General features: G+C 41.2%; 1 protein-coding gene across 3 annotated transcripts in view; it reads left to right on the top strand.

Annotated features, from left to right (window-relative positions):
- The window catches only part of LOC135873561 (sodium channel protein type 5 subunit alpha-like), a 101,651-nt gene that overhangs the window by 64,550 nt on the left and 13,565 nt on the right, over positions 1 to 23,536 (top strand). For all 3 annotated transcript variants that reach the window (XM_065398166.1, XM_065398164.1, XM_065398163.1), the window contains 4 exons: positions 225 to 398; positions 921 to 1,043; positions 21,848 to 22,126; positions 22,892 to 22,949. In XM_065398166.1, the coding sequence (XP_065254238.1) occupies positions 225 to 398; positions 921 to 1,043; positions 21,848 to 22,126; positions 22,892 to 22,949 (634 nt within the window). The remainder of the gene's footprint in view (positions 1 to 224; positions 399 to 920; positions 1,044 to 21,847; positions 22,127 to 22,891; positions 22,950 to 23,536) is intronic.

Raw genomic sequence — 23,536 nt, 5'->3', positions numbered from 1 at the left:
AAAACAAATTCTGTATTTTCAGCCAGCTGTAATGATCACCTTCATTGGGACTATTCTTATGTGTAAAGTTAAGCTGTTTTGTAACTGTCTGCAGGATGAGCCTCCAAGTTTCATGTGGTTTGGGGTTTCATAATGAAAAGTGCATACATCTCTCATCTCAGCACATTAAATATAATCCCACTCTACAGAGTTTCAGTGGAATATTTTAATCTTCATTATTCCAGGCATTTGAAGATATTCATCTTCAAAACAGAAAAAACATTAAAACCATGTTGGAATTTCTTGATCAAGTCTTCACTTATATCTTTGTCTTGGAAATGTTTCTGAAATGGCTGGCTTATGGCTTCAGGAAGTATTTCACCAATGCCTGGTGTTGGCTTGATTTCCTTATTGTAGATGTAAGTATTGCATTTGAACAATTCTGTGAACTGGATACAGCAACAAAATGTTCACTCTTCTTTTTTGGATGTACCTTGAAGGGGAACTGATTTTTAGAAAGTGCTGAGCACCTATCGTCTGAAAATCAGGACTCTTCGAGTTGTCTGAATTTGGGCAATGAAAATCATTAGTCTGTTTAAAATGTTGGACTCAAAATTCCTCCATCTTTAATAATCTCAGGTAGCATTAATAACTCAGATAAATACATTTGTTTTGTTAAAATGTATTGGGTGAAATCTTGGCACCACTAAAGAGAATGGGTATTTTACTATTAATTTCAATGGGACCAAGATTTCACCTGTTATTTTTTTAATTGTCAGTGTCCATTTAAGATGCATTTCTACTTGTGCTATACAGGCTGTTTATTCACACTTCCACTGTTAAGATTTATTTTTTAAACAAGAGTTAAAACAAAAGAAGAGGAGAGGAGGATGGTAGGATTGCACTAATATTTTGGACTTTTACTTTGTGTCTTCATTCAGGTCTCTTTAGTAACCCTCATAGATAAGTTACTTGGAAATTCCAAAATAGGAGCCATGAAATCCCTTAGGACTCTCCGAGCTTTGAGACCATTAAGAGCATTGTCACGGTTTGAAGGGATGAGGGTAAGAGTAAATAAAGCAACCATCTATTGTGAATATCAAGGATGTAAAGTGACAATATTTTATATGGTTTTGTTTTCATTATGTTGCACAGCACCATAGTTAAGGTTACATTTAAGAATTCAGTTTTAACAGGAGCTTTAACTACCTATTTTGTAAAAGTCTCATTGAAATGGCACCAAACGAAACATAGAATATAAACTATGAGCACAGTTTGAATTTTTTGTGGTGGATTGGTGAAAAATGGGTGGATACAGAGAATAATAAAAGTTTTTTTTAAAATCATCCCTTTTGGCAACTTTTCACTAGATTCTCACTTTTCTTTGTACTCCTTATAGCAAGAACTCTACTACAATCTGGGACCTTTCTTTTGCCTACATTGTTGCTCTTCATGTGCTGATCATTAAAATACCAATTGTACATTAGGAGTGTTTGTCAATAGAGCATTTTATAACTTTTTAGCCATAATGGCAAATTTAAGCACACTTATCTATGTCTTAAACTTGGGTAGCTCAGTCTCTTGTAAAGAGGTGTTTTTTTTTTTTTTTTTTTTGTCAATTAGCTTTAGAGTAGGTCTTTTGTTACTACTTTAGTATTAGTTTTAACATTCAGTTAGGTATTGGTACTGGGTGATAAGCAGCTATGTTGGCTCCTAAATCTCCCTGTTTCAAAACATGACGTTCATGTATTGTTGCTATACCAGCCACATGAAAAGTGTCTTTACTGTCTAGATAAGTGGCATATTCCTAGTAAATGTGCAATCTGCTGTTCTTTTGGCCAGTGGTTTCAAATGACCTGGGAGATTAAACTCCGGAGTTTAATCTCCTGGGCAGATCCATGAGACCTGATTCCGATCCTGGTCATTCGGACCGGTTTGTCTCCAGTATTCCCTCAACAAGAAGTGCTCCTGTGGTTGTTAGAAGATATTTGGCTGAAAAGAGCTACAGATTTCATTCTCCTGGTCCTTCAAGGAAAAAGAAGGCAAGATCACCTTAAGCTTCAAAAGGGACTTCAAGGCATAGAGAAGTGCCCTTAGAAGCCCTGAATCATATGACTAAGAGCTAAGAACTGTTAAAGAGAGAATCTTCTGATAGTTTTGAGGCTTCAGTACCACCTCTGAATGTTATGGTACCATCTACTGTACATGGTCCATCAGGGCGCATGGATTCAGTACCAAGTGCCCAGGTGCCATTTAAGGTCAAGGATGCTGCCTCCAGGTCTCTTTTCTCTTTAATGCTGCATGTACTGATAAGTTCTACAGCTCCAGCTTCGGTACCAGTTATTTCAGGTCCTTCATTCACCATACCATCAGATTTAGTTGTATCTGATCATCCAAAATCACCTCTAGTGGCTTATGCTGAAAATCCATTATTGGTACTGTATATAGGTGAATCATAAATACCGTCTATTGAACTTCTAACTTTCGGGTCTGAAACTCTCACTTAATGAAGCCTCCTCAAAGTCCTTATTCAGAAAAATATGTGTTTTCTTCAGCTTCTGGGGCAAGTTTGGAGGGATCTCCTTCTTCCTCACCTGCCTATCTCTCATCAGAGGTTCATTCTCAAACCAGACTGCAGCAGTCATCTTGTAATTATTATGAACCTTCCTCTGCTCCTGGTTTCCTTCTCCTTGGGCAGCCATGCAACTTCCTTATGGGCAAAGATGTGGCTGTACTGGCACCCTTGGACTCTTCATCAGAGCTATAGGACCCCAACTTCATCTAATTCAAGGCAAAGGTCACCATCACCTGAGCAGTCAGAGTGTCTCCCTGATGAGCAACCTCATACATCTCCTATGATATAGCAGCAGGTTCCCTCTGATACATTTCTCTGGCTACCAGAGACCCATCAAACCCCGGAGAAAGAAGCATAGGTTCCAGTGGAAGAGAAACACAAACCCATATGGTTCAAGTACACAACCAGCTTCAAAATCAAAATATCAGTTTTGAAGGGACAGTTGAGGGTTTGAAGTCTCCCCATTCTTTAGCCTGCCAGCTATAACCGTTTTCCCATCTCCCCATTCTGACACACATGGGAGTGAATTATCACAGACAAATGAGTTTTGGAGATTCACATACCCCCCCCCCCCTCCTTTCTTTAGGAACCCTTCTCATGAGCTCATACTAAGAGTGGACATAAATTAACTCCTTTGTTTAGGAGTAATGGAGCCTGTCCCAGCTCTACACAGGGGGAAGGGTTTCTACTCAAGTTACTTCCTCTTTCCAAAGAAAAATGGAAGGTGGATACTGATTTTAGATCTAAGACTCCTAAACAAATTTGTGAAGTGCCAAAAATTCAGGATGGTGACTCTGGCAGCAATAATTCCTTCATTAGACTAAGGGGATTGATTTTCAGCCCTTGACTTACAAGACACATTTCCATACACCCAGCTCACAGACAATACTTGCATTTTGTGATAGGTCAGGATTACTTCCAATATCATATACTTCTTTTTGGTCTCTCCTCAGCTACAAGAGTGTTCTCAAAGGTTCTGGAGATGGTGGCTACTCACCCTTATCAAGAGGCAATTGTGGTACTGCCATACCTCAGCAACTGGCTGTTCGGTGAAGTGCTGTTGGCCTCCCAGAGGGCTCTCTCACTGTTCCTGCAGTTAGGCTTCCAGCCTAATGTCAGGAAGTCTGTGTTGACTCTTATTCAGAAAATACACTTAGTTGGGGCATCTTTGGATTCACTGACTGCCAGGGCCTATCTTCCCATAACCTTAACAAACCTAATCAAGACTATTCAAGTGAGCCTTCAGTCCTCAGTGAGGTTTTGTTTGCAGCTCCCTGGATCACATGGTTGCTTGCATTTTCATCACAGATCATGCAAGATTACACCTTTTGCTGCTTTCAGGGGTGGCTCAGGACAGTGTATTCACCACACAGACACAGCTTAGCAATACAAGTTTCTGTTCCATGCCAGATGAAAGATGCCCTAGACTGGTAGAAGGATCGCCACAATGTTGGGGTTGGCATTGCCTTTCTTCGGTCAATGCCGATGGTCACCATAATGACAGATGCATTGCTACTCAAATCAGGGAGGGAAATATCAATGTTCATACAGTCCAGGGCAGATGATCACCTCAGGAGACCAGTCTCCACAACCACCTTCTGGAACTAAGGCAGTCAGAGACAGACATTTCTTTCTTCCTCTGATCAGAGGGAAGTCAATGAAGGACATAAATCCACACCGTGTAGAGGTCAACCATAGGAGTTTATTACACACAGCGCTGGCGGAGTGTCACCTGGCTTATCAGGCTCAGAGACACTGTCAATCAATTGATTACAATAGAATATATAGATTTTTTTTTTCCATGGGTGGGGGAAAGTGACGGGGTAGGCAGTTCCACACCCCGGGATAGGTTTTGCAGCAAGACAAGATAGCACATTAGCCAATGGTTAAAGGTTACATAATGTCTCCGTCCATGGTCTCAAGTTAGCAAGTTAACATTTAATTAATACTTTGATAAAATGTTATTAGTATAAAATATATATGTTGAATTCTGATTTGGGGTCCATAGGAATGGAGCAACTCCTTTGATTGTCCAACAGGTACATTCCTAGAGGTTAAAGCAAAGAAACAGTGAAAGTATAGGACAGTACAGATTGTCTTCTTTATGTCTTAAGGCAGGGCATTGGTCCCTGGGAAGGAAGGTGGAAGGATGCCATAACTTTATACTGACATGTGCCAATTTTCATAAACTCAAGGTTGGATCTGTGGGAAGAACGTTCCCTACAGAAGAAACACAATAGGAACAGGGATCCTTTGTTCAATTTGAAACATTGGATGAAACATAATTATTCAGTTATTGCTGCAACATCTGGCATTTCTACTGACCAAGCATATCTTAGCAAAGGCAATGTTCTCTTGTTTACCCCAGCTTTCTCTTAGATGATCACTATTTGCTAGGCCTCTGGTCTCCAGACCAAACTCTGGACTTTGGGTCTGAAAAAGAGCTGGCACAATCCATATACCAGGTTGTTATATAAAATGCACATGAATTTTAACCCTTCAGTCAGGATCTTGACAAACAAAGTAGCCTGCATGTTTTATATCAACTGACAGCGTGGCATAAGATCCCCTGTTTGTGTGTTGAAGCAATTAGGCTATGAACCAATTCCATAACTTATATTCACATTTCAGCAATGTACATTCCTGGAATACAAAACTCCACAGCTGATGCTCTCAACAGACACTTCTCAAAGGACTACGAATGGGAGCTGCACCCTTGGATCCTAGATGACATATTTTGAATGTGGGGACATTCTGGAGGTGGATCGCTTTGTCTCATCCATAAACAGGAAGTGTTGTCTGTTCTGCTCAAGGAAGGGCCTAAGCCTTCAGTCTTTGGGAAATTACTTTCTCCTTCCTTGGACAAAGAGCCTGTGTTACACATTTCCCCTCCCCCCCCCAACATGTCTGATTTTAAAAGTGATGAAAAAGATCAGGCAGGACAAGGACAAGGTAATCATGATAATCCCTACGTGACTGAGACAAGCATGGTAGCCTTACCTAGTTTGACTGTTTCCTTGTCCAATGATCAATCCCCATGCTTCTCTCTCAAGATGTGGGATAAGTGCTTCATCTCAACCTAAAGATTCTCCACCTCAGGGCATGGTTCCTCAATGGTTCATGGGCATAGAGTCTACCTGTTCAGTAGAGGTACAGCAGGAAAGAACCTACCTAGAGTACTTCAGAAGTGGAGCAGATTTAGCTGTTGGTGTGAATATAGCAAACTGCACCTAAATCTTCCTCACCTTCACTTATCCTGGATTGCCTGCTACAACTGACAAAAAAACAGGCTTAACAAGTAATTTGATTAAGATGATATTGCAGCTAGATGAAGTCTTCCATTCTCTAGTGGAAGGGTTCTCAATATTCTCTCACCCCACAACTGTAAGGTTCATTAAAGGACTGAGGAACTTCTTCCCTCAAAGCCCCTGCTCCAGTCTGGGATCTTAATCTAGTTCTCAGAGGTCTCACAGGGCCTCCTTTTGAACCTATGATGACCTGCTCATTCCTATACTTATCCATGAAGATGGCCTTTTTAATAGCCATTGAATTGGCATGAAGAGTTGTGGAAATCAGGGCCTTAATGGCAGATGCTCTCTTTACAATATTCTTCAAGGATAAAGTTTCCCTATGTCCACATCCCAAATTCCTTCCTAAAGTACCATCTGGGAATGAACGACAGGGGATGGATCATTTGGTGATTACCTGTTCTGTTCATTCCCTCTGAAGCACTTGGCATTAGCCATGTCAGAAGACAGGATATTGGGCTAGATGGACCTTTGGTCTGACCCAGTATGGCCGTTCTTATGCTCTTATCTGAGTTTAATATGAACTAGACCAGTGGCTCTCAAATTTTTGTACTGGTGACCCCTTTCACATAGCAAGCCTCTGAGTGTGCCCCACCCCCTTATAAATTAAAAACATTTAATATATTTAACACCATTATAAATGCTGGAGGCAAAGCGGGGTTTGGGGTGGAGGTTGACAGCTTGCGACCCCCCCCCCATGTAATAACCTCGCGACCCCCTGACGGGTTCCAACCCCCAGGTTGAGAACCCCTGAACTAGACCATACATTTACCATTTTGCCCCAAAATCACATAGCTCGGGTCAGGAAGCTTCTTTCCATACCTTAGATGTCAGAAGAGCACTGACTTTCTATCTTGATAGGACCAAATGATTCCAGAAGTCTCCTAGACCAGTAGTTCTTAACCAAGGGTGCAAATACCCCTGGGATACTCAGAGGTCTTCCAGAGATCTATTCATCTAGATATTTGCCAAGTTTTACAACAGGCTACATAAAAGACACTAGCAAAGTCAGTACAAACTAAAATTTCATACAGACAATGACTTGTTTGTACTGCTCTATATACTATACACTGAAATGTAAGTACAATATTTATATGCCAATTGATTTATTTTGTAATTGTATGGTAAACATTAGAACGTAAGCAATTTTTCAGTAATAGTGTGCTGTGACACTTTTTTGTATTTTATGTCTGAGTTTGTAAGCAAGTAGTTTTTAAGTGAGGTGACGCTTGGGGGTACGCAAGACAAATCAGACTCCTGAAAGGGTTACAGTAGTCTGGAAAAGTTGAGTCACTATTTGTCTCCACTGAAGACAGATCTAAGGGTTTCACTGTTTTTACCCAAATACTATCAAGGTGGATTTGGGGATATATCATCACTTGGTATGAGGTTGCCAATTCCTAGTCTCCTGCTTGGGTTCTGGTCCACACTACTAAGTCACAATCAACATCTGTGACCTTACTTAAGAATGTTCTAGTACTTGAAATTTGCAAGGCCACTACGTGATCTTCAGTACATACTTTCTCCAAACACTATATCATGCCTCTAGATCTGATGTGGCAGTGGGCAGCTCAATTCTTTCATCTGTACTAGACTCTATTCCAAAACTGCCTCTTCCTGGGGATACTGCTTGGAAATCACCTGAAGTGGAGCACACATAGGGATATTACTCAAAGGAGAAGGAACCCTCCCTGTGCAGTAACTGTAGTTCTTCAAGAAGTGTATCCCTATTGGGTGCCCCACTATCTGCCCTCCTTCCCCTCTGCTTTGGAGTTTTCTTGGTGGGACTTCATGGTAGAGAAGGAACTCAGGGTGGTTCACCTGTGCAGCTTTGTATAACTTCGGCATGGGCCACAAAGATGTGTAAGGCATAAGAGCAGGTTGAATGGAAACTGCTAATGAAAATCTCCAGTTGAAGGTGCATGGGACTCTTGCACACCTGAAGTGGAGAACCCATAGGAACACACATCTTGAAGAACTACAGTTGCTGCATTGGGTGAGTAACCTTTCCTTCTAGACTTGTGGATCTTTACACAAAGCATAGATATGATTGAGTTCTGATGTCCCTTTTCTTGATGGTTAAACCCTTCTGAGGCTTGCAAGGGCCTTCCGTTTGTATCTCTTCAACCAACTCTGAAGATAATGGATGCCTCCAAACTGGGTTGAGGTGTGAACTTCCTACATCAGACTCAAGCATTATGGTCTCAGAAAGAGTCTCTTCTACATATAAACATCTTTACTGTCTAGATAAGTGGCATATTCCTAGTAAATGTGCAATCTGCTGTTCTTTTGGCCAGTGGTTTCAAATGACCTGGGAGATTAAACTCCGGAGTTTAATCTCCTGGGCAGATCCATGAGACCTGATTCCGATCCTGGTCATTCGGACCGGTTTGTCTCCAGTATTCCCTCAACAAGAAGTGCTCCTGTGGTTGTTAGAAGATATTTGGCTGAAAAGAGCTACAGATTTCATTCTCCTGGTCCTTCAAGGAAAAAGAAGGCAAGATCACCTTAAGCTTCAAAAGGGACTTCAAGGCATAGAGAAGTGCCCTTAGAAGCCCTGAATCATATGACTAAGAGCTAAGAACTGTTAAAGAGAGAATCTTCTGATAGTTTTGAGGCTTCAGTACCACCTCTGAATGTTATGGTACCATCTACTGTACATGGTCCATCAGGGCGCATGGATTCAGTACCAAGTGCCCAGGTGCCATTTAAGGTCAAGGATGCTGCCTCCAGGTCTCTTTTCTCTTTAATGCTGCATGTACTGATAAGTTCTACAGCTCCAGCTTCGGTACCAGTTATTTCAGGTCCTTCATTCACCATACCATCAGATTTAGTTGTATCTGATCATCCAAAATCACCTCTAGTGGCTTATGCTGAAAATCCATTATTGGTACTGTATATAGGTGAATCATAAATACCGTCTATTGAACTTCTAACTTTCGGGTCTGAAACTCTCACTTAATGAAGCCTCCTCAAAGTCCTTATTCAGAAAAATATGTGTTTTCTTCAGCTTCTGGGGCAAGTTTGGAGGGATCTCCTTCTTCCTCACCTGCCTATCTCTCATCAGAGGTTCATTCTCAAACCAGACTGCAGCAGTCATCTTGTAATTATTATGAACCTTCCTCTGCTCCTGGTTTCCTTCTCCTTGGGCAGCCATGCAACTTCCTTATGGGCAAAGATGTGGCTGTACTGGCACCCTTGGACTCTTCATCAGAGCTATAGGACCCCAACTTCATCTAATTCAAGGCAAAGGTCACCATCACCTGAGCAGTCAGAGTGTCTCCCTGATGAGCAACCTCATACATCTCCTATGATATAGCAGCAGGTTCCCTCTGATACATTTCTCTGGCTACCAGAGACCCATCAAACCCCGGAGAAAGAAGCATAGGTTCCAGTGGAAGAGAAACACAAACCCATATGGTTCAAGTACACAACCAGCTTCAAAATCAAAATATCAGTTTTGAAGGGACAGTTGAGGGTTTGAAGTCTCCCCATTCTTTAGCCTGCCAGCTATAACCGTTTTCCCATCTCCCCATTCTGACACACATGGGAGTGAATTATCACAGACAAATGAGTTTTGGAGATTCACATACCCCCCCCCCCTCCTTTCTTTAGGAACCCTTCTCATGAGCTCATACTAAGAGTGGACATAAATTAACTCCTTTGTTTAGGAGTAATGGAGCCTGTCCCAGCTCTACACAGGGGGAAGGGTTTCTACTCAAGTTACTTCCTCTTTCCAAAGAAAAATGGAAGGTGGATACTGATTTTAGATCTAAGACTCCTAAACAAATTTGTGAAGTGCCAAAAATTCAGGATGGTGACTCTGGCAGCAATAATTCCTTCATTAGACTAAGGGGATTGATTTTCAGCCCTTGACTTACAAGACACATTTCCATACACCCAGCTCACAGACAATACTTGCATTTTGTGATAGGTCAGGATTACTTCCAATATCATATACTTCTTTTTGGTCTCTCCTCAGCTACAAGAGTGTTCTCAAAGGTTCTGGAGATGGTGGCTACTCACCCTTATCAAGAGGCAATTGTGGTACTGCCATACCTCAGCAACTGGCTGTTCGGTGAAGTGCTGTTGGCCTCCCAGAGGGCTCTCTCACTGTTCCTGCAGTTAGGCTTCCAGCCTAATGTCAGGAAGTCTGTGTTGACTCTTATTCAGAAAATACACTTAGTTGGGGCATCTTTGGATTCACTGACTGCCAGGGCCTATCTTCCCATAACCTTAACAAACCTAATCAAGACTATTCAAGTGAGCCTTCAGTCCTCAGTGAGGTTTTGTTTGCAGCTCCCTGGATCACATGGTTGCTTGCATTTTCATCACAGATCATGCAAGATTACACCTTTTGCTGCTTTCAGGGGTGGCTCAGGACAGTGTATTCACCACACAGACACAGCTTAGCAATACAAGTTTCTGTTCCATGCCAGATGAAAGATGCCCTAGACTGGTAGAAGGATCGCCACAATGTTGGGGTTGGCATTGCCTTTCTTCGGTCAATGCCGATGGTCACCATAATGACAGATGCATTGCTACTCAAATCAGGGAGGGAAATATCAATGTTCATACAGTCCAGGGCAGATGATCACCTCAGGAGACCAGTCTCCACAACCACCTTCTGGAACTAAGGCAGTCAGAGACAGACATTTCTTTCTTCCTCTGATCAGAGGGAAGTCAATGAAGGACATAAATCCACACCGTGTAGAGGTCAACCATAGGAGTTTATTACACACAGCGCTGGCGGAGTGTCACCTGGCTTATCAGGCTCAGAGACACTGTCAATCAATTGATTACAATAGAATATATAGATTTTTTTTTTCCATGGGTGGGGGAAAGTGACGGGGTAGGCAGTTCCACACCCCGGGATAGGTTTTGCAGCAAGACAAGATAGCACATTAGCCAATGGTTAAAGGTTACATAATGTCTCCGTCCATGGTCTCAAGTTAGCAAGTTAACATTTAATTAATACTTTGATAAAATGTTATTAGTATAAAATATATATGTTGAATTCTGATTTGGGGTCCATAGGAATGGAGCAACTCCTTTGATTGTCCAACAGGTACATTCCTAGAGGTTAAAGCAAAGAAACAGTGAAAGTATAGGACAGTACAGATTGTCTTCTTTATGTCTTAAGGCAGGGCATTGGTCCCTGGGAAGGAAGGTGGAAGGATGCCATAACTTTATACTGACATGTGCCAATTTTCATAAACTCAAGGTTGGATCTGTGGGAAGAACGTTCCCTACAGAAGAAACACAATAGGAACAGGGATCCTTTGTTCAATTTGAAACATTGGATGAAACATAATTATTCAGTTATTGCTGCAACATCTGGCATTTCTACTGACCAAGCATATCTTAGCAAAGGCAATGTTCTCTTGTTTACCCCAGCTTTCTCTTAGATGATCACTATTTGCTAGGCCTCTGGTCTCCAGACCAAACTCTGGACTTTGGGTCTGAAAAAGAGCTGGCACAATCCATATACCAGGTTGTTATATAAAATGCACATGAATTTTAACCCTTCAGTCAGGATCTTGACAAACAAAGTAGCCTGCATGTTTTATATCAACTGACAGCGTGGCATAAGATCCCCTGTTTGTGTGTTGAAGCAATTAGGCTATGAACCAATTCCATAACTTATATTCACATTTCAGCAATGTACATTCCTGGAATACAAAACTCCACAGCTGATGCTCTCAACAGACACTTCTCAAAGGACTACGAATGGGAGCTGCACCCTTGGATCCTAGATGACATATTTTGAATGTGGGGACATTCTGGAGGTGGATCGCTTTGTCTCATCCATAAACAGGAAGTGTTGTCTGTTCTGCTCAAGGAAGGGCCTAAGCCTTCAGTCTTTGGGAAATTACTTTCTCCTTCCTTGGACAAAGAGCCTGTGTTACACATTTCCCCTCCCCCCCCCAACATGTCTGATTTTAAAAGTGATGAAAAAGATCAGGCAGGACAAGGACAAGGTAATCATGATAATCCCTACGTGACTGAGACAAGCATGGTAGCCTTACCTAGTTTGACTGTTTCCTTGTCCAATGATCAATCCCCATGCTTCTCTCTCAAGATGTGGGATAAGTGCTTCATCTCAACCTAAAGATTCTCCACCTCAGGGCATGGTTCCTCAATGGTTCATGGGCATAGAGTCTACCTGTTCAGTAGAGGTACAGCAGGAAAGAACCTACCTAGAGTACTTCAGAAGTGGAGCAGATTTAGCTGTTGGTGTGAATATAGCAAACTGCACCTAAATCTTCCTCACCTTCACTTATCCTGGATTGCCTGCTACAACTGACAAAAAAACAGGCTTAACAAGTAATTTGATTAAGATGATATTGCAGCTAGATGAAGTCTTCCATTCTCTAGTGGAAGGGTTCTCAATATTCTCTCACCCCACAACTGTAAGGTTCATTAAAGGACTGAGGAACTTCTTCCCTCAAAGCCCCTGCTCCAGTCTGGGATCTTAATCTAGTTCTCAGAGGTCTCACAGGGCCTCCTTTTGAACCTATGATGACCTGCTCATTCCTATACTTATCCATGAAGATGGCCTTTTTAATAGCCATTGAATTGGCATGAAGAGTTGTGGAAATCAGGGCCTTAATGGCAGATGCTCTCTTTACAATATTCTTCAAGGATAAAGTTTCCCTATGTCCACATCCCAAATTCCTTCCTAAAGTACCATCTGGGAATGAACGACAGGGGATGGATCATTTGGTGATTACCTGTTCTGTTCATTCCCTCTGAAGCACTTGGCATTAGCCATGTCAGAAGACAGGATATTGGGCTAGATGGACCTTTGGTCTGACCCAGTATGGCCGTTCTTATGCTCTTATCTGAGTTTAATATGAACTAGACCAGTGGCTCTCAAATTTTTGTACTGGTGACCCCTTTCACATAGCAAGCCTCTGAGTGTGCCCCACCCCCTTATAAATTAAAAACATTTAATATATTTAACACCATTATAAATGCTGGAGGCAAAGCGGGGTTTGGGGTGGAGGTTGACAGCTTGCGACCCCCCCCCCCATGTAATAACCTCGCGACCCCCTGACGGGTTCCAACCCCCAGGTTGAGAACCCCTGAACTAGACCATACATTTACCATTTTGCCCCAAAATCACATAGCTCGGGTCAGGAAGCTTCTTTCCATACCTTAGATGTCAGAAGAGCACTGACTTTCTATCTTGATAGGACCAAATGATTCCAGAAGTCTCCTAGACCAGTAGTTCTTAACCAAGGGTGCAAATACCCCTGGGATACTCAGAGGTCTTCCAGAGATCTATTCATCTAGATATTTGCCAAGTTTTACAACAGGCTACATAAAAGACACTAGCAAAGTCAGTACAAACTAAAATTTCATACAGACAATGACTTGTTTGTACTGCTCTATATACTATACACTGAAATGTAAGTACAATATTTATATGCCAATTGATTTATTTTGTAATTGTATGGTAAACATTAGAACGTAAGCAATTTTTCAGTAATAGTGTGCTGTGACACTTTTTTGTATTTTATGTCTGAGTTTGTAAGCAAGTAGTTTTTAAGTGAGGTGACGCTTGGGGGTACGCAAGACAAATCAGACTCCTGAAAGGGTTACAGTAGTCTGGAAAAGTTGAGTCACTATTTGTCTCCACTGAAGACAGATCTAAGGGTTTCACTGTTTTTACCCAAATACTATCAAGGTGGATTTGGGGATATATCATCACTTGGTATGAGGTTGCCAATTCCTAGTCTCCTGCTTGGGTTCTGGTCCACACTACTAAGTCACAATCAACATCTGTGACCTTACTTAAGAATGTTCTAGTACTTGAAATTTGCAAGGCCACTACGTGATCTTCAGTACATACTTTCTCCAAACACTATATCATGCCTCTAGATCTGATGTGGCAGTGGGCAGCTCAATTCTTTCATCTGTACTAGACTCTATTCCAAAACTGCCTCTTCCTGGGGATACTGCTTGGAAATCACCTGAAGTGGAGCACACATAGGGATATTACTCAAAGGAGAAGGAACCCTCCCTGTGCAGTAACTGTAGTTCTTCAAGAAGTGTATCCCTATTGGGTGCCCCACTATCTGCCCTCCTTCCCCTCTGCTTTGGAGTTTTCTTGGTGGGACTTCATGGTAGAGAAGGAACTCAGGGTGGTTCACCTGTGCAGCTTTGTATAACTTCGGCATGGGCCACAAAGATGTGTAAGGCATAAGAGCAGGTTGAATGGAAACTGCTAATGAAAATCTCCAGTTGAAGGTGCATGGGACTCTTGCACACCTGAAGTGGAGAACCCATAGGAACACACATCTTGAAGAACTACAGTTGCTGCATTGGGTGAGTAACCTTTCCTTCTAGACTTGTGGATCTTTACACAAAGCATAGATATGATTGAGTTCTGATGTCCCTTTTCTTGATGGTTAAACCCTTCTGAGGCTTGCAAGGGCCTTCCGTTTGTATCTCTTCAACCAACTCTGAAGATAATGGATGCCTCCAAACTGGGTTGAGGTGTGAACTTCCTACATCAGACTCAAGCATTATGGTCTCAGAAAGAGTCTCTTCTACATATAAACATGTTGGAACTGTGAGCAATTTGTCTTGTCTTGATCTAACAGGACAAGGTTGTTAAAGTCATCAACAATATTGCCACCATTTTTTACATAGAATCATAGAATAGAATCATAGGACTGGACAGGACCTCAAGAGGTCATCTAGTCCAGTCCCCTGCATTCATAGCACGACTAAGTATTATCTAGACCATCCCTGACAGGTGTTTGTCTAACCTGCTCTTAAAAATCTCCAATGATTGAGATTCCACAGCCTCCCTGGGCAATTTATTCCAGTGCTTAACCAACCTGACAGGAAGTTTTTCCTAATGTCCGACCTAAACCACCCTTGCTGCAATTTAAGCTCATTGCCTCTTGTCCTATCCTCAGAGGTCAATGAGAACTATCTTTCTCCCTCCTTGTGAAAACTATTATCATGTCCCCCCTCAATCTTCTCTTCTCCAGACTAAAAAAAAACCCAATGTTTTCAATCTTCCCTCGTAGGTCACGTTTTCTAGACCTTCAATCATTTTTGTTGCTCTTCTCTGGACTTTCTCCAATTTGTCCGCATCTTTCCTGAAATGTTGCCACCAGAATTGGATACACTACTCCAGTAGAGGACTAATCAGCATGGAGTATAGTAGAAGAAATACTTTTTGTGTCTTGCTTACAACACTCCTACTAATACATCCCAGAATGTTTGTTTGCTTTTTTTGCAACAGTATTACATAGTTGACTCATATTTGGCTTATGATCCACTGTGACCCCTAGATCACTTTCTGCAGTACTCCTTCCTAAGCAGTCATTTCCCATTTTGTCTGTGTGCAACTGATTGTTCCTTCCTAAGTGGAGTACTTTCCATTTATCCTTATTGAATTTCATGCTATCTTCTTCACTCAATTTCTCCAGGTTGTCCAGATCATTTTGAATTTTAATCCCATCCTCCAAAATTCTTGCAACCCCTCCCAACTTGGCATTGTCCACAACTTTATAAGTGTACTCTCTATGCCATTATCTAAATAATTGATGAAGATATTGAACAGAACTAGACCCAGAACTGATTCCTGTGGCACCTCACTCAATATGCCCTTCCAGCTTGACTGTGAACTACTGATGGTTACTCTCTGGGAATGGTTTTCCAACCAGTTATGCACCCACCTTATAATAGCTCCATCTAGGTTGTATTTCCCTAGTTTTTTTATTGGAAGGGCATGTGAGACTGTATCAAAAGCCTTACTCAAGTCAAGATATACAACATCTACTGCTTTCCCCCCTATCATTTCAATTTATATTCTAGTTATTTAACAGAATTTGGGGAGAAGCTGCTAACAGAAAAAAAGTTATGAGGTAAGAAATTTCTCATTCTGTTGTACAGCTTCTCTCCTCATTCACTGGTAATTCATTCCTTATTACCCTGTCAAAGAAACATAAACAGACAAGAGAAACAAGATCAAAACTCTTTTATGTCAAGAAGTGCAACTTCTTTGGGAATGGTGTATACAATATCAGGTGTCCCGGAAACAGTTCATCTACCAGGTCTTTTGAATGCTCATACAGACCAACTAAGCAGTTTTCATCAGACCATGACTTGTCTCCGAAGAGATCTGTGGCTCTTAGGAATTCCAGAATTGGGGTCAGCCTCATGTAGATCTGCTTGCTACAAAAAGTGTCAGAGGTATTGCACAAAAGCAGGGATCAGTCCAGGCTCTATAGCTGACATGTTCATCATCTAATAGTCTGTAGGCCTTCATTTTGCCTATCCTCCGCTGATTCCAAGAACTTTAATGAAGCTCAAGCAAGACTCAGTTTACATGATTCTCATTGCACCAGCATGGCCAAGACAGTACTGGTTTCTGGAACTGTTCAGATTGTCAATACATTCACTGATCACCCTTCCTCTACTTCCCAACTTGATATCACAGAGCAAAGAGAAAATTCTTTGTCTGGACTTGTCATCACTACATCTGAAGAACAACAGTTACAGAACAAGTTAACCATTTTCCCCCTGCCTATTATTCTACTATAATTAAACTCTGCTTTATCCTTTCCCCCCCCCCCCCATTCACTGCTTGCTACTTCCCATTAGCAATGAATGAGGAGAGAAGCTGTACAACAGAATGAGAAATTTCTTACCTCATAACTTTCTTTCTGTTAGCAGCTTCTCCCCAAATTCTGTTAAATGACCAGAATATAAATTGAAACCTTTCTCTGAAGGGAGATTTAGGCATGTATTGTGTTAAGGCTAATTTCATACATTATATCAAGTCGTCTTGATGATGATCAATTCCTGGAGTGTTTCCACAGCTGTGGAAGAACTCTTCTGATGGCCTGAGAGGAAGGCTTAGTCCTGGAGCCTCCAGCAACAACACTGGACTGCCTCCAAATTCCATGGGGGGCATTAAGCCATTAATAATGAATTTGGAGAGAAGCAGCTAATAGAAGTTGTTGTTGTTTTTTTTTCAATCTCCGTCACAAATTCAGGTTCAATGTAGGTTTCTATGAATGAAAAGTTATTAAAATCTATTGGGTGTTCAAAGGCCAGGATATAAATTGGTTGTCTCGCTCCAGTTTCTAAAGGATAACTATATACATTAAGAAAACAAAACACCACCAGCACATGTGGAATCCTTTCCTCAAAATTTGCCATAGGTTGGCTTTAGTTTAGACTAATCTTTAATGAAAACTGGATGATCCCCTCTGTTGCCACCCCCGATAGCAATTGCTTTCCAAGATTGAGACATATTAGTGGGGCACTGTGAGGAAATTTATGCTGCCATTAATGAATATGTGTGTCCTGATCTTTTCGCTAGCACTTAATTCACTAATTAATAATCATAATTAATAATGAAATTTTACCTTCACTCACAATATGGTATTGTACACATTAGTGACAGAAAAAGCCTCTGAGGATTCAGCTTACTTCCCAAATTCAAACTTTGCCCCCTGCTTCTCATATGTTGACCTAACTAATACAATCCGTGCACTCGGCACATCTAGATTACATTGCTATAACTCACACTACCTGAAGCTAGTTGTGAAGGCCATACTACACTGACTTATAATAGCTCAGGATTTGGTTCTCCTCATGGCCTTCACAATTATCTATTGCACCTAATGTAAAGTCACTTTTCCATGCGGCCTTTGGAACCTGTAGACAAATATAAAAGAAACAGAGAAATACAATATTAGTAGCTTAGAAGAAAATGGAAATACTGTGCTCTGGCGGAGAATAAGAATAGGCATTTCCACAATCCGATTCAAAACTAGATAAATTTTCATTTTTTGTGAATCAATATCACTTTATCTCAGGCCTGGTCCACACTAACCCCCCACTTCGGACTAAGGTACGCAAATTCAGCTACGTTAATAACGTAGCTGAATTCGAAGTACCTTAGTCCGAACTTACCGCGGCTCCAGACGCGGCAGGCAGGCTCCCCCATCGATGCCGCGTACTCCTCTCGCTGAGCTGGAGTACCGGCGTCGACGGCGAGCACTTCCGGGATCGATCCAGGATCGATTTATCGCGTCTAGACAAGGCCTGCCGCCGAACCAGGAAGTAAGTGTAGACATACCCTCAGACTCAGAATTTAAGAGAAAAAGAGTAAAGGCTTGTGTCGGCAAAGATCCTAATTTTGAATGCATGAAAGCATTGAGAAGCAAACACATTCAAATATAGACTCAAGTCAGTAGACAAACTGTTAGATCATTATATATGAGTATTAATGTGAGTTATTGACACCTAGTAGTGGATTTGAAAGAAAAAGCTAGTAATGTAGTGGGGAAATAATTACTTCGTGTGATTTACAGTGGGTATAAATGCATTTTAAATGTCTTTTCTATTGTTTGATATACATTGTATTTTATGTGGTAGGAAGAATTTGAATCCTGGATAACTGGTCCAAATCTGCCCTCAAATAAAACTGTGCAACCCCTATTGAATTCCATGGGAGTTGCACAGATGTAGCTGAGGCAGATTTGTCACTAACATATCTACTACTTTCCTCTATTCTGTTAAGCATTATCCCAAACTATCACCTATGTGGGAAACCCTGCATGGGGAATTTGCCACAGTTCCTCCTGTGGAAGAAGCAGGGATCAGTTTCAGATCTTGGAAGATCCAATAAAGGTAGTGTCTGTCCACAAGAGGGTCCTGTGCCTCTAGACGGATTCTGAGGCTTCTTTCTTCCCATCCCAGCCCCTTGGCAGCACAGCATCAGTGGGAGAGGCTTTCACAAGATAAGGGGAAAGTAAGGAAAAAATGTTGCAGAAGTGGCATTCCACATACTATTACGTGTATATGGCAAGTAAGGTGTATATAGTAAGCTGGACTCTCTGTGTATTACAAATCAGATGTAATATCCTTGTGCTCTATTGACCATAGAGAAAAATTGATATGAGGGATGGTCAACTATCTGAACTGTCTATGGAGAATATGAAGTAAGATGTTGCTGTCTTTGATCATAGAATCATAGGACTGGAAGAGACCTCAAGAGGTCTTCTAGTCCAGTCCCCTGCACTCAAAGCAGGACCAAGCATTACCTAGACCATCCCTGACAGGTGTCTGACCTGCTCTTAAAAATCTCCAATGACAGAGATTCCACAACCTCCCTCGACAATTTATTCCAGTGTTTAACCACTCTGATAGGAAAGTTTTTTTCCTAATGTCCAACCTATACCGCCCTTGCTGCAATTTAAGCCTATAGTCTTTTTGTCCTATCCTCGGAGGTTACTGAGAACAATTTTTCTCCCTCTTGAAAACTGTTATGTCCCCCCTCAGACTTCTTCTCTAGACTAAACAAACCGGGTGTTTTCAATCTTCCCTCATAGGTCATGTTTTCCTAGACTTTTAATCATTTTTGTTGCTCTTCTCTGGAATTTATCCAATTTGTCCACATCTTTTCTGAAATGTGGTTCCCAGAATTGAGGCCTAATCTGCACAGAGTACAGTGGAAGAATTACTTCTTGTGTCTTGATTACAATACTCTTGCTAATACATCCCAGAATGATGTTTGCTTTTTTTTTGCAACAGTATTACAATTGTAACCCATTAAGACTCCCAGATCCCTTTTTGCAGTACTCCTTCCTAGGCAGTCTTTTCCCATTTTGCATATGTGCAATTGATTGTTTTTTCCTAAGTGGAGTACTTCACATTTGTCCTTATTGAATTTCATCCTATTTACTTCAGACCATTTTTTCAGGTTGTCCAGATCATTTTGAATTTTAATCCTATCCTCCAAAGTACTTGCAACCTCTCCCAGCTTGGTTTTGTTTGCAAACTTTGTGTACTCTCTGACATTATCTAAATAATTGATTAAGATATTGAACTGAACTGGATCCAGAACTGATCCCTGTGGGACCTTACTTGATATGCCCTTCCAGCTTGACACTGAACCTCTGATAACTGGTTGGAACACTGTTCCCAGAGAGTAGTTACGCCCCCATCTTATAATAACTCCATCTAGGTTGTATTTCCCTGATGTATAAAGAGGAAGTGAATTGAAAGGTGATCTACAATTAGACTGTAGGCTACTTGTGGTTAATGGTTGGTTGGTTGGTTTATGGTGCTTTGTAGCCCATACTGGAAATTATATGAAGTAGGACAAGTAGATGTAAGAGGGTTTCTGGGTGGGGATATAGGAGTAGAATTAAGACTGTAGAATCTTAACTACATATTTTGTCCCTGTTTTTATAATCACCGTGTTCTAAAAATGTTGTTTTGAATTAAGATATTTATTTACAACTTTAACACAATCTTAAAGATTTTGTCTGGGAAATTCTTTAGTTTCTACATAAGCTATATAGAACTTAAAAATTCTCCCCCCCCCCCCCCAGGTCATTGGAGCATTTAACCCCAGAAAGTGCAAACTTGAATAGTACAATATTTGCAGTTTCTTTCCATTTTTCCTGATGTGATGAAAGGTGTCTGAAACCTGTAAAGAAACAAATATAAGGAACTTGCCTGGGTTTGGAGTTTATTATGGATCTTAAATGTGCTCACCCGAATATAGCGTAAGTTTCATACTACACCTGTAGTCAGTTTGACACTCCCCCCTACTCCTCACAAAGAAGTCCAGCCTCCCACTTTATCTTTAGATATTTCTTGTGTGTAACACCCAGTGGCCTGCATGACCCCTCTCTTGCAAAATGTCACCTATGGGAATCCAGCTGGCCCTATTGGCTGTGACCTGTGTGAAGGTAAATATCACCCATATCTTACTTGTTTGGGGTACAGGGTTCCACTCTGAAGTCCATGTCTGTCCTTTACTAGAGATCAAAATTGGGACCAGCAATGAGCAGAAGCCCATGTCCTAATCAGGATGTGACAGCTTTGCATTTATTGACTCTTGAGTTCATTAGTAGAGATTACGCCTTGAAGCACCTAGCCAGATGTAATAAGATCCACAGTGGAAGTTAAAATCTCCATTAAGCATGAGTCAGAACATGTTATGGTGTTTTTATCTTTTATCATTTTCCTGTGTGAGTTCATTGGAGAGCATAGTAATTCTCTGGTTTCACCCACACAGTTGTTGTTGGGGCATTTCTGTATTGAAGCAGGTTCTCTCGGGGATTTGGGTGGCCCATTCCATGATGCAATCTTCTCCTCTGCCACAATGATCAACACTCCCTGCCCCCCCTCCACCACCACCCCCGCAACACACCTTTCAAGGTCCATGGGTCCTACCCAGGCCTGTCATAACATGTGGTGTACCTCACAAATGTCCAAATATCAACTATGTGGGTAATACCAGACAATTACTACACTCTCAAATGAACTCCTACAGGAAAATGATAAAAGACAAAAACCCTATCACCTGTGGGTGAACACTTTTCACAAAATGATCACTTTATTTCTGACCTATCAGTCCTCATCCTCAAAGGAAATCTGCACAACACTTTCAAAAGAGAGACCTGGGAGCTTAAATTCATAACTTTGTTAGACATTTATAATCATGGACTGACTAGAGACACTGGATTTATGCTTATTACAACAATCTATAACCCATTAAGAACCCCCACCCTAGCTGCTTCCCCCCACCTTCCTTTGTCCCCTGTGGCTGGAGGGATGTTAATGGGTCACTTCACCTTGAATGGTCCACTGAAATATGTTAATTACTTATGCTAAACACTCTGTTACACCTTGTATTTAGCTGTGACATTCTGAGTAGGTTTCCCAGACCTGAAGAAGAGCTCTGTATTGGCTCAAAAGCTTGTCTCTCTCACCAACAGAAGTTGGTTCAATAAAATATATTACCTTGTCCAATAAAACCTATTAGCTTGTCTCTTTTAATATCCTGGGACTGTAATGAATAAAACAACATTGCATACAAGGGATTGCTTAGTTTTTTCAAAACAGTTGAATGTAGTGAATAGCTATTTAGGGCCATGCTCATGTCTATAATGCCTATAATAACTGTATGCTTTTCTTTCATTTCACTTTTAAGGTGGTTGTAAATGCATTGATAGGTGCCATCCCTTCCATCATGAACGTTCTGCTTGTCTGCCTCATTTTCTGGCTCATTTTTAGTATCATGGGAGTGAACCTATTCGCAGGGAAATTTGGAAAATGCGTTAACTTGACTGAAGAAAAATCAGTATTAAATACAAGTATTGAGAACAAACAGAATTGCATAGCCTATAATGAGACACAAAAAATATATTGGACAAATAGTAAAGTCAACTTTGATCACGTTGGTTCTGGTTATCTGGCTCTTCTTCAGGTGGTAAGTTCTGTGTTCTTTTGCTGGTTGGCACAATGGGGTGGTGTCATGGTGCTGATTTCTTACCCACCTCTGTGCAAGGTGGTAATAGTGGCCCTACAGAGCCTTCTCTCCCCCTCCAGCCCATGTTCAGACTGGCAATATGGTTGGGCCATGTGGGGCCTCTTACTCTAGTGTACAGACATGTAGGGCCTAGGGGTGATCTACAAACTGATGATGTAACTGTTTGAACATATGTTACTCTGATTTGCAGCTCCTGGGAAGATGGTATGTTTGTTTTAATTTCATGAAACTCAAGGCAAAACTCTCTCCCTGCCAGAAATGGGAAGGGGGAAGACAGCATTAGTGGGCTAGTTCCAATTCCCTGAATCTTGGGCTCAACCCCCGCTCAACACAATTTAAACCTGTTGTCAGGCAGCTTTGGTCTGCCACTGAATTAAGGTCCTTAATGGGTCATATACAAGTGGAGGACTGCTATGGCAGAATATCACTGCAGTCTGCATCCTCCCTCTCCTGACATGCCCTCTATGCAAGAAGATGGTGGGCTGCAGAGGCCTAGGGCCCATCTGTGTCATAGACATGTCATCAGGGAGATCTTCCGCCCCCCCCCCCCCACACACACACACCAGAAGTAAATCTACTGGGCATTTATGGACAGACTGTAGTCCCTTTGCGCACCAACTCAGTGCCACAAATATGTTGTAAACAGGCTAAAATATCTGTCCCTGAAAGTTGAATATGATTTTAATAATTTGTCTTTTATTCTAGGCGACATTTAAAGGTTGGATGGACATTATGTATGCAGCAGTAGATTCACGAGGGGTAGGTCACAAAAATTAAATATTCTCCCTGGTGACCATCTCTCCAGTTTTTAGTTGTTTGATCATTTTCATACTTGTTAGTTTTAAGTGATACAATGTTATAAGTCTTTTCTGTTCATTGTTTTCTTGGTGTTGTCCACTTATGATAAGACTCCCTGATCTTTATTTCCAGCATCTGATATGCACATTTCACTTGCAAATGACTTGCAATACCATAATTATAGTTAACTGCTACAGTGAATGTTTTAGAGGGAAGCTGCTTTGTCAAATTCAAAGCCTATAAAATTATAACTAGGAGCAATTCAGGGTTGAACTAAAGTGGATGACAACCATTTGAAATAAATTGTCAAATATTATTTTATTTAATATTTATATTTCTCTAACATCCAGAGGCCCGAATCAGGGCTCTATTGTATTAGGTGCTATATGAACACAGAAGTCTTGTGTACACAGAGAGTGGGAGGGCAGTTCATGCACAATGAATTTTTGTACACTAAGTGGTGCATATTATATAGTACACACTGGCATACAGACAGTAAATTGCTTTCTGATTCAATATGTATCCGTGTGTGTAAATAGCTGGGACTTTCTG

The sequence above is a fragment of the Emys orbicularis genome, chromosome 2 (genome assembly GCF_028017835.1).
Source record: "Emys orbicularis isolate rEmyOrb1 chromosome 2, rEmyOrb1.hap1, whole genome shotgun sequence".
NCBI classification, from domain to species: Eukaryota; Metazoa; Chordata; order Testudines; family Emydidae; genus Emys; species Emys orbicularis.
The sequence above is the reverse complement of the archived record's forward strand: the minus strand, read 5'-3'. Positions and strand labels throughout refer to the sequence as shown.